At 50.6% G+C, this 11,268-nt stretch overlaps 2 protein-coding genes across 2 annotated transcripts in view; one reads left to right on the forward strand and one right to left on the reverse strand.

Annotated features, from left to right (window-relative positions):
* Positions 1-11,268, reverse strand: part of Timm10 (translocase of inner mitochondrial membrane 10) — a 98,153-nt gene that overhangs the window by 10,043 nt on the left and 76,842 nt on the right. The window lies entirely within an intron of this gene.
* On the forward strand, positions 1,112-10,459 carry Smtnl1 (smoothelin like 1). The gene is made up of 7 exons (XM_051166451.1): positions 1,112-1,744; positions 3,090-3,222; positions 3,313-3,364; positions 4,657-4,812; positions 4,956-5,070; positions 5,254-5,405; positions 10,282-10,459. Exons 1-7 carry the CDS (start codon positions 1,112-1,114, stop codon positions 10,424-10,426), a joined length of 1,386 nt encoding a protein of 461 aa, XP_051022408.1. The 3' UTR covers positions 10,427-10,459.

The raw sequence follows: 11,268 nt of genomic DNA on the forward strand, positions 1-11,268 counted from the left end.
TTGTAACTAGACCCCCAACAAGAGAAGGTAGTGACGGAACGTACTCTTTCCTCCACCCCAAAAACTATGTACTACACTCAAATAGGAACCACCAAGTTAAGGCACCGCCCCTCCACACGCACCAGGAGCAGGTGGAGGCCATCTGTGCAGACCGGAGGGCATGTGATTCTAGTCTCTTACCCAAAGTATACCCTACTCACCCACTTTCTCAGGAATCACAGAGGTTCAGAGCCTAGCCTGCCCAGGAGCACCCCAAGACCCCAGTATATTTACATCACCTCTATGATTTGACATTTGTACCATCTTTACTCAAATTTCCTAAATGCCTGTCTTGTTTTGAATTAAGTTATTTTTAAGTTCAATAATGCATTTTTTTAAAAAGACACTTTAGATCATTGCTGGAGATGGACTCTCAATGTCGCTTACCAGAAATAGACGGTAACTGAAAATCCATACAACGGAGGCAAAGCAGGGCTTCTTAGTTCTATACACCAGCCTGCTTGAGGCAGTTCCAGAATGATGGTATTAAATTGTGACCACTTCAGTTGGCTTAATCGAAACAAGGCAAAAATTACTGAAAAAGCATTATGAGGCTGGGCATTTCATTCAGGAATAAAGTGATGCTCTAGGTTGGATCCTTAGAATCATCTCATCATCATCATCACCACCATCAATCATCCCACCATCCCCATCATCATCTTCACCACCATCATCGGCCAACTGTGGTGGTGCAAGCCTGCAATCCTAGCAGTAGGATCAGTTCTATGAAATCCTTTGCTAAAAAGCAAGTTTGAGGCCACCCTGGGTTACATGCGACCCTGCTCCAGAATAACTACAGTAATAAAGGCACAGCCTACAGAAGGGCAATGGATAAATACCATCCAACACCAAGTCAATATGGTCCAACTGCCCCACTATAGCAGAGGAAATCCTTTACATCCTTCTTGTTACCATGGGGAGAGTGGGTATTTGGTGTCATGGCCGGCTAATAAGGGAAATAGGACAGAACCACAGACTTCTTGACTCATGGGCCAGGGCACTCAGAGGGCAGGGTCTTCACTTCATGCCAAGGCAGTGTGTGACACTGTCCTCGTGTCTTTTCTTTCTAGACATGGAACAGACAGAAGGGAATCCCTCTGAGGATGGAACCACTGTCTCTCCAACTGCAGGGAATCTTGGGACACCTGGATGTCAAGGCACGGCAGAAGAGGTGGCCAAAGACACAGTTGGGACAAGTGACAAAGGAGGTCCTCCAGATGGGGCAGCACATCCGTGCGAAGCAGCATCTGAGGGTGTCCTGTCAGGGGAACGGCCCGGCGAAGCAAATGTGTTAGATGACCTCAAGGCAGACACGCAAGGGGAGGCCAGTGGGAAAGAGGAAGCCAAGGCTGACCTTACAGAGGAGGACAGTCGGGAGGAAGCCACCACTGTGGCTTCTCAGGAAGATGCTGACAAGAAGGAAGAAACAAAACCTGAACCCAGTGAGGTTAATGGAAAAGAGGAGGCCGCACTGGCCTCGAAGAAGCAGGAGGCTGATGAGAAAGAGACCAATCTGGAATCTAAGGAGAAATTGGATGTGAATGATAAGGCCAAGCCTGAACCCAAGGAGGATGCCAGGGCAGAGGTTGCTGTCAAAGAGGCTGAAAATGAGTCTCAGAACAAAGCTGATGTGAAAGACCAGGATGAGGCCGAGCTTCAGGAAGTTGACGGAAAAGAGATCAAAAGTGACACAAAGGAGCTGGTGGTGAGTCAAGCATAAGAGGGTCTGGCGCCTTCTCTCCCTCGGAGTCAAAACCTCCCTCATTCCCTGTTGTTGTTACTGCTACAAAGCATCCAAGTAAATCAATTTAAAGGGGAGGAGTTTTATTTTGGCTCATGGTTTCACAGGTCTCAGTCCTGGCTTCATTGCTTTTAGGCCTGTGTTGAGGCAGAAATATGTGAAAGGGCACACAATAAAGGGATTTTTTTTTTCCTATGGCAGCCGAGAAGCAGGAAACAGAAGGAGGCAAGAAATCTCTGAGCAAGCTGGCCAAGGTAGCACACAACTGTAATGCCAGCACTCAGGAAGGCAGAGGCAGGTGGATCTCTGTGAGTTCAAGGCCAGCCTGGTCTACAAAGCAAGTCCAGGACAGCCAAAACTACACAGATAAACCCTGTCTCAAAACAAAACAAAACACCAAAAACAAAACAACAACAAAAAAACAAAAAAAAAGAAAGAAAGAAATCTCTGAGCATAAGATAGTCTCGTCCTTGGAGAGACAGCTTGCTGGGTACAAACACTTGCTAAACAACCATAAGTACTGAGTTTAAGTCCTCACAACCCTGGGCCGGAGAGATGATTCAGCAGTTAAGAGCACTGCCTGTTCTTCCACAGGTCCTGAGTTCAATTCCCAGCAACCACGTGGTGGCTCACAACCATCTATGGTGATATCTAGTGCTCTATTCTGGCCTGCAGGTGTACATGCAGGCAGAGCACTGTATACATAATAAATGAATAAATCTTTTTTTTTTAATCCTCAGAACACATGTCAAAGTGAGGCTCAGTAGTAGACATCCGTAATCCCAGTGTGACTGATGGGAAGTCAAGACAGGAGAATGCACAGAGATCACAACAAAGGGAACTTGTCTCAAAAAAGGAGGAAATCAGGATTGTCCTCTGACCTCTGCATACATACACTGTAACACGCATGTGCCCATTCTCGCACACATAAATGTATTCACAAAGAAACACACATCACACACACACACACACACACACACACACACATGCCCTTCAAAGGCATGTGTCTGATAATCCCCTAAGTAGGCCCTACTTTCTACAATAGCTTATTCAGCTATGAACTCATCAATGGGATGGTCTGTTGATGAGGTTAGAGCCCTCATGACACAACCTCCTGTCAGTAGAGTGCGTAGGCACTTTCCATCCAAAAGAAAATACCTTGGGAAAGGACAGTTTCCCTCTGACAGGTGTGGAGATCCTGGGAATGTGGATAAGAAAAGGAGATTGTGGTTCAGGCAGCATTCCAAATCTTCCTGAAATTCTTAGAAAGCCTTGGGTAGCTGCCTACACAGATCCTGTTCACCCCCAGGAGCCAGGGAGTCCTACTGAAGAGCGGGAGCAGGGTAAGGAAAATGAAGCAGAAGAAAGAGCCGAGGTGATTCCCAGCTCCCCCGAGGAGTGGCCTGAGAGCCCCACAGATGAGGGACCCAGCCTCAGCCCAGGTAAGGAAGAGCAGGGGAGGCTGTATGGTAAACATGAGGGAGAAGAACCTCCCGCAACTTCCTTCTGCTCTCTCTACTCCTTCCCTCCAGAAGGTTTGGGTCCGGACTCCACAGCATCTGCGGAGACCAGTCCTTCAGCCAGGTACTGTTACGCTCTGACTCCTCCCATCTCTTGCTCCTTTGGAAGTCAACCATCTCTGGGCCTCCCCAGAATCTGATTTCCAGATATCCCAGGATTCCTGGCCTTGTATCCCAGGCAGATCCCAGAAAACAAATGGAGTAAGAGGGATGGAGACGCCTGGTATACCTCCTGCTCCACGGATGGAGCCTCTTCAGGCCCAGTGACTAGTCACTACAGCTCTCCAAGTGCCATCTATATAAGAATTATCGGGACAGGTGTGGTGGCACATGCTTTTAATCCCAGCTCTCAGGAGGCAGAGGCAGATGGATCTCTGTGAGTTTGAGGCCAGCCTGGTCTACAAAGGGAGTCCAGGTCAGCCAAGGATACATAGAGAAACCCTGTCTCAAAAAACAAACAAACAAGCTGGGCAGTCGTGGCCTTTAATCCCAGCACTTGAGAGGCAAAGGCAGGTGGATCGCTGTAAGTTCGAGGCCAGCCTGGTCCAGGCTAGTCAAGGCTACACAGAGAAACCCTGCCTCGAAATGTGCCCCCCCCCCCCGCAAAAAAAAAAAAAAAAAAAAAAGGTAAGAAAGAAAGACCAAAAAAAACCAAAAACAAACAAACAAAGAATAATCAGAAAACTTGAGTTTGGACAATGGCTCTGCCACTTTGCAGCCACATGACCTTAGCTATGTCACTTAGCCTCTCCTCATCTGTAAAGTAGACAGAACAGTTGTATAGACCTCACAGGGTTATTGTAGGCTCCAGTGACTAGTGAGCAAAAACCGCTTGAGCATGGTGGCTGGCATATGGAAAGTGCTAGAAAGCTGGCCTTATTCTTCCATCACACTTCACTCACTTGCTTGTCTCTTGGGCAAAGGTGACCGATGACTACTCACCAGGCATTGGCACAGCTTTGTAACAAGTGCACCTACTTGTCCCCGATCTTCTGTAGGCCTCAAAAATCACCTGTCAGGTAGACATTCTTGTCCCCCGCTTTACAGATGGGAAAGCTGAGGTGCAGAGAAGTAAGGTGAGAGCCCCAAAATCACGTGGCGGATAATAACAAAGCCAGAATCCAAACTCAGGTCAGATCCCATATGACCTCAGCAGGCCACTTGCTCCTCAGAGTTTGCCTGAATCTGTTTATTCCTTCTTGGCCCTTCCAGGGCTAGGCACAGGATGGGTGTGTGCACTGATTAAGCATAGACGTACAGACCTGTCCATGGCGGAGACCTCTGCCTAGCCAGCCCCCTTGCAGCCCGTGGAGTCATTTTAATGCCCCTTCATGCTTCTGTAACCTCTCCATGTAGTGAGTCTTCGCCCACTGAGGTGCCGCAGAGCCCCACAGAGCCTCTACCCTCGGAGGAAAAGAAGGAACGGACACCAGAACGCAGGGTGTCGGCCTCTACCCGGCCACGGGGACCCCGCGCGCAGAATCGGAAAGCCATCATGGACAAGTTTGGAGGGTAGGATCCGGAGACCGGAGCCAGGATGGGCTGAGCGAGGGAGGCCTGGCGGCCAGTGGAAACCATCAAGGCCAGACCCTACACCTGGACCCTGAGATTCCCCACAATGGGCTGTTTGTGGTATCTTGCCCCTCCCCCAACAGGGCAGCCTCCGGCCCCACTGCGCTGTTCCGGAACACGAAGGCAGCCGGGGCAGCCGTTGGTAGTGTTAAGAACATGCTTTTGGAGTGGTGCCGGGCCATGACGAGAAACTACGAGGTGGGCACAGGCTGGGGACACAAAAGGGACAGGGGACACTCCCCCCGGGGGGGCAGTAATATGGTGGAGAATTTGAGGGTTTCAGATTCCGAAGGGTGGGAAAAGCAAGCTCGAGGGTCCAGCCAGGGTCCAGCGCCAGCCCAGGGTCACGAAGGTCTTCCGTTCCCTGCCTGTCGGTCCCAGCACGTGGACATCCAGAACTTCTCCTCCAGTTGGAGCAGCGGCATGGCCTTCTGCGCCCTCATCCACAAGTTCTTCCCAGATGCCTTCGACTACGCAGAGCTGGACCCAACGAAGCGCCGGCACAACTTCACTCTAGCCTTCTCCACTGCCGAGTAAGCCTCAGCCCTGGGATGTCAAAGCCAGACGGGAGCCAGACGGGAGGCGGGTGGCCTCAGAGGAGTCCAGGTGGGGCGCATGGCAGGTGATCAAGATGAGGGCACTGCCACACAACCTTATACCTGAGGGGTTTGCTTGCTTGTTTGTTTTTTAATTATTTATTTTTATTGTATATGCATTGGTGTTTTGCCTGCAGGTATGTCTGTATGAGGGTGTCAGATCTTGGAGTTACAGACAGTTGTGAGCTGCCATGTGGGTGCTGGGAATTGAACCCGGGTCCTTTGGAAGAGCAGTTAGTGCTCTTAACCGCTGAGCCATCTCTCCAGCCCTGCTTGTTTGTTTTTAAGCACCTTTTATGCAAATGGTTCAAATAGACAAACCTGTGTTCCTTTGTGGCTTGTATTCTAAATGAGACAGATCTTAAGAACGTACATTCGGGTAAACGTGTAACGCTAGGCAGTGGCAGGTGCCCTGAGGAAAATTCAGGAGGCAGGGGAGATGGTTTGGTTGGTAAAACTCTCGCTGCACAGCCAAGAGGACCTGACTTCCACCCCTAGGAGCCATGTAAAACACTAAGTGTGGCAGAGACAGGCAGACCCCTGGAGCTTACTGACCATACAAGTCTAATGGGTGAGCCTCAGGTTCTGTGAGAGACCAAAACTCAATTAACAAGTGAGTCCTGAGGTACAACATCCAAGACTGACTTCTGGCCTCCACAATCCTGCATACATGTGTGCATACATGTGTGCATACACACCACACATCGAAAGAAAAAGCGAGATTCAAGCAGGGTAAGAGAGACAAGAAAGGTAAGCTTTCTGGCTTTGGTCGGCATGGGAGGGCACAGAAACCTGGGGTTAGATTGTGACTCTTTGTAACCGTGGATGTACCCGCACCCCCTTACGTCCCAGAGCCTCCAAATCCCATTATGTTTCCCCTTTTACAGAGATAAGAACTCAATAACCTAAGTAAGTCCCTGTTACCTGTCACAGGGAGCGACCCACAGCAAGCACTTCAAAAAACCTCTTGGCTACATTGCTGTTACCATAATGAAGGACATCATGGCTGTTATGATAATTACTATTTACCTCGGGTTCCAGGAGAGGATTATTGCCCAAGCTTATGCAGCCACATGTCAAGGATAGCAGCTGGTGGAAGGGAGAGTGAGGCTGAGAGAAGAAACTGAGGCAAAGGCAGGACTTTTTGAACACTGGATGGGGTGACAATGGCTATATTTCCAGCGCTCCGGGGAGGTTCAGGCCTTCCTGGGAATATGCAGTGTAAGAGCCGCTCTTAAGACAAAACCAACCAACCATCCAAAAAAACATGGTTGCCAGAGTGACAACAAAGGGGTTAGAGTCCTACCGTCCTCACCCTCCCTCTTCCAGCCTGGGAGGGAGTCCCAGAAAGAGACTTCCAAGTTACGGATGGAGATAGGGCTGGACAGATGGGATGGCTAACCAGAGAGCTACTCAAAACCCTGCTAGACAGCCAGGTGCCTTTTCTTTTTCGTTGTTTAATATTTATTTATTATGTATGTAATGTTCTGTCTGCATGTACACCCACAGGCCAGAAGAGGCACCAGATCACAATATAGATGGTTGTGAGCTACCATGTGGTGCTGGGAACTGAACTCAGGACCTTTGGAAGAGCAATCAGTGCTCTTAACCTCTGAGCCAACTCTCCAGCCCCCAGCCAGGTACTTTTTGTAAAGTGCACACAGAGTGGTATGTGCCTACACCTTCCTCACTGCAAGGCTGAAGCAGGAGGATTGCTGAGAATTCAGGCCTGGCTCCTTTCTATAGTAAGACCCAGTCAGTCAATCAGTCAGCGGCTATGGATGTAGTTCAGTGCTTGTTTCATGCACTAAGCATGGTCTCTGGTCCCCAGTTAGGATCACACGCACACGTCACCCTGTCACCTGGGAGCTAGAGGCACAAGAATCAAAAGGTCATCCGCGGCTACACGCAGTAGGAGATCAGCCTGTTGACATAGTAGAACCTATGTCAAATAAATAAATAAATAAGCAAACAAACCCTAGGAATAGGGGTGCTAACATACCTGGGCTGGGAAGCTAAGCCCTCTAGTCTAACCCAGGCCTGACCACCCGCCAGGACGGAGGGATGTGCGTCCATCAGGAACATGCCTGAATATTGTTTGTTTTTATTCTCCACACCATTTTTTTACAGCAGGTTTTTCTCAAACATTAGTTGAATGAACTGCATACTACACATATTAAGGGGAGCCCTTCCAGTTAGTGGGGATCAGTGGCCAACCGTCTCTCTCTCTTTTTTTTTTTTTTTCTTAAGACTTATTTATTTATTATGTATACAGATCCCGTTATAGATGGTTGTGAGCCAACATGTGGTTGCTGGGAATTGAACTCATGACCTTTGGAAGAGCAGTCAGTGTTCTTAACCTCTGAGCCATCTCTCCAGGCCAACGCTCTCTTTCTAAGAGGGTCTCTGAGGCATACAGCCTTAGGGCCTTCGGGCACAAGGATGCCGCTTAAAAGCTGCTAGATGGCTGGGTGTGGGTGCTTTTGATCCCGGCACTGGGAAGGCAGAGGCGAACGACACCAAAATTCCAGCTAGACTGTGTACTGGGAAGCTCTCTTCCAGTTCTCTGTCGCCCTGCAGTGCGGTGAGATGGGTGACTTAGGAGGGAAAGTATGGTCAGGGGATATGAAGTCCTATTTCAGCTCAGCAACACCTCCAGTGCTGAGTGAAAAGCTCCTTATACCAAGTAAGCATTTGCTAAATTGTCTGTCTGGGCCTACTCACTTAGTCCTATCAGAGAAGACGGGCAGAGGCCTTAGGGTCTTTCCAGGTCCCTACAGAAGGACGGTGGCAGGGTAGGTATCGTGTGACACTCCCAGTCTAGCTAGCTTAGAGGCGTCGAAAGGACAGGCAGCTCTGCCCCAGCCACATGTCCCTCACCTAGAGAGTACAGGCCTGGTTTCAAGAAACACAGAGAGGCGCCCGGCGTGGTGGCGCACGCCTGTAATCCCAGCACTCGGGAGGCAGAGGCAGGCGGATCGCTGTGAGTTCAAGGCCAGCATGGTCTACAAAGCGAGTCCAGGATGGCCAAGGCCACACAGAGAAACCCTGTTTCGAAAAACAAAAACAAAACAAAACAAAACCCACAGAGGATGGACACCGGCTTTGGGAGTCACCAGGCAACCGAACAGAGCTAAGGGAAAGGAACGAAGCTAAGGGGAGCCATAGGAACGGAGAGTGGAGACTCGTAGTTGAGGTGCCAGGGTTCAGATCCTTACGCCTCTTTCCTAAGTCTGTGGCCGCTCTGGAGGTGTCTTACGGGCTGTGAAAAGGGCCCTCTGCCACAGCTATTGCCCTGATCTGGGCCTCTCCTCTACTTCTCATAATCCTTGGATGAAGGGACGGAGTGGTCCACTCCAAGCCCGAATGGGCTTCATCCGGCAGGCTGTTGGAGGGCCCCTCCTCCGCTCCAGGCTCCATAGGCATAAAGGGTTTGCCTCTCCGGTGTTGGGGGAGTAGCACGGCCCACACTCACGGGGCTGAGGATGTAGCCGTCCGTGGCTGCCGTGGGCTTCTTTGTCCCATTCTTCAGACTCTCCAGTCTGTGCCTCTCCCCCAGCTCCCAGGCGAGCGGCTTGGATTTCTGCGGCCCAGCTGTGACATCCCCAAGAGAGGATTTCCGCTGGGGCCTTCCGGCTCCCATTGACTAGCTTTGGCAGCCCAGAGTGCTAGCAGCATCAGAGCCACGGTGTCAGAGGCCTTGGGTGAGCCTGGGGTTGAGTCCCAGCTGGCTGCTACCCCCTTTCACCTTGAGCAAAGCACCACAGCCTCTCAGCTCGGTTCCTCCCCTGCTTGTTAGAGATAAAGAGGGGTAACCGAGACCAGCTCGCAGAGTCATCTGATAAGACACCTGGCACCAGGCAGTGAGGCCCCATTAGCCTGGTTTATCAGCCTCAGCAAAACACCATGGATATCACGTAGCCTCAGAGCGCAGCTGAGAAGTTAGAAGAGGACTCGCTGGGTTGCCTACAATCCGGAAACACACCAAGTAGTCCTGCATCCCGAGCCTTTGCAAATGCTGTCTCTCCACTTGGCTTCCTTATTTACCATAAGAAGCCTATTAAAAATTATCAGAGCCCAGCCAGGCATGGTGGCATACTCCTTTAATCCCAGCACTTAGGAGGCAGAGGCAGGCGGATCGCTGTGAGTTCGAGGCCAGACTGGTCTACAAAGCGAGTCCAAAACAGCCAAGGCTACACAGAGAAACTCTGTCTCAAAAAAAAAAAAAAAAAAAAAAAAAAAAGAAAAGAAAAAAGAAAAAAATTACCAGAGCCCTCTCTAGCATAGAGTGGCCCTTTTCTGCTATATTTTTCTCCATAGCACGTCTCACCAACCAGATACACCTCTGCCTGTGTGTTTGATTACTGTTGGCCCGTCCAGAGTGCAGTCTTGGCTACTTATTGCTGACAAGTAGAAGGAGTGCCCGGCGCACAGTAGGTGCTTAGTAAATAGAGGCTCTAATTGAATGACACTGTTAGGATTGTTGCAAGCCAGCCCACTGGGTAGGACTCAAGTTCTGTCCTTTTTAAGTACTTGCTGTCCATGATTCAGAGCGCAGCTCTCTACATGTGTGCCAAGGAGGCAGATCATACAGACTGGAGAATACAGGTCCCATGTGACCATGTGGAGACCCAGGTCTGTTGAAAATATATGTGTTAGTCTGCACCAGCCTTGGTCAGCCCACAGCACACACTGGGATGGCTGACGGGGGTGGCCTTCACTTGCTTGGACTCAGTCATCTCCTTGGCTCCCTCTTCACTTTGAACCTGGGCTCTTCCCCCCCCCCCCCCCCCCCCCCCCCCCCCCGCCTCAGGAAACTAGCCGACTGTGCGCAGCTGCTGGAGGTGGACGACATGGTGCGGCTGGCAGTGCCCGATTCCAAGTGTGTCTACACCTACATCCAGGAGCTGTACCGTAGCCTCGTGCAGAAAGGGCTGGTGAAGACGAAAAAGAAGTAAACGGCAAAGCCGTGCAGGTGGAGGATGCGGGGACCCCCCCCCCCCCCGCTGACAACCGTGGCCTCGAGGTGCGTTCCAGTGGTGAAAACAGGTGGCACTGGTCTCAATGGCATTAAAAGTACTTTTGTAAAATTCCTCTCATTCCTTGATGCTCCCCGCACCCCAACCAGCCACACATGTGTGCAATAGGCGGTGGCCAAAAATAAAAAGAAAGCTTCATTTGGAGCCACGGGTGGCAGTTTGCCAGGTCTCTTTTGCTCTCTCCCTCTGCACTTCCTCCCACTGGTGGGGGTACTTCTAGACAGGAAGTAGACAATCTCTAGAAATCTCACTCAGCGGGCTGCTGCATCTGCTGGCCAGTGGGTGGCGCTCTTGAGATGGCCAACATTCTGACTCAGTGTCCAACAAAATTAATCCCTCCTAGTCTGGCTGAAAGTTTTGCATCGTGTTGTTGCGCTGTGCCGAAGCTCAGCTGGTAACCGAGGACCGGGCCGGCAATATACAAAGCTTTGGGCTCGTTCCCTAGCACCAGGGAAGAGAAGCCAGACACGCTGTCAAGGCTATAGGAAGAAATGGGGTTTCTGCCGATTGACAGAGCGGATATGCCCAATCCGTAGATGAGCTGTTGCCTCCTCTGCACAACGCCGGTGTTCCCCATGTAGACCTTTGGATGGCCCCCCGTGTAGGGCCTACTCAGAGCCAGCATTTCTTATCATGTGTGGGGAATATCCACTAGAAACAGGGTCACCTGCTCTCTTAGTCCCCAAGCCAGCCTGCTTTCTGATGAAATAATCAATGGGGCTCATAAGGTGAAAGCTGTAGCCACCAAGCCAGAAAGAAGG

This window comes from Acomys russatus, chromosome 24, assembly GCF_903995435.1.
Source record: "Acomys russatus chromosome 24, mAcoRus1.1, whole genome shotgun sequence".
Taxonomy (NCBI): domain Eukaryota; kingdom Metazoa; phylum Chordata; class Mammalia; order Rodentia; family Muridae; genus Acomys; species Acomys russatus.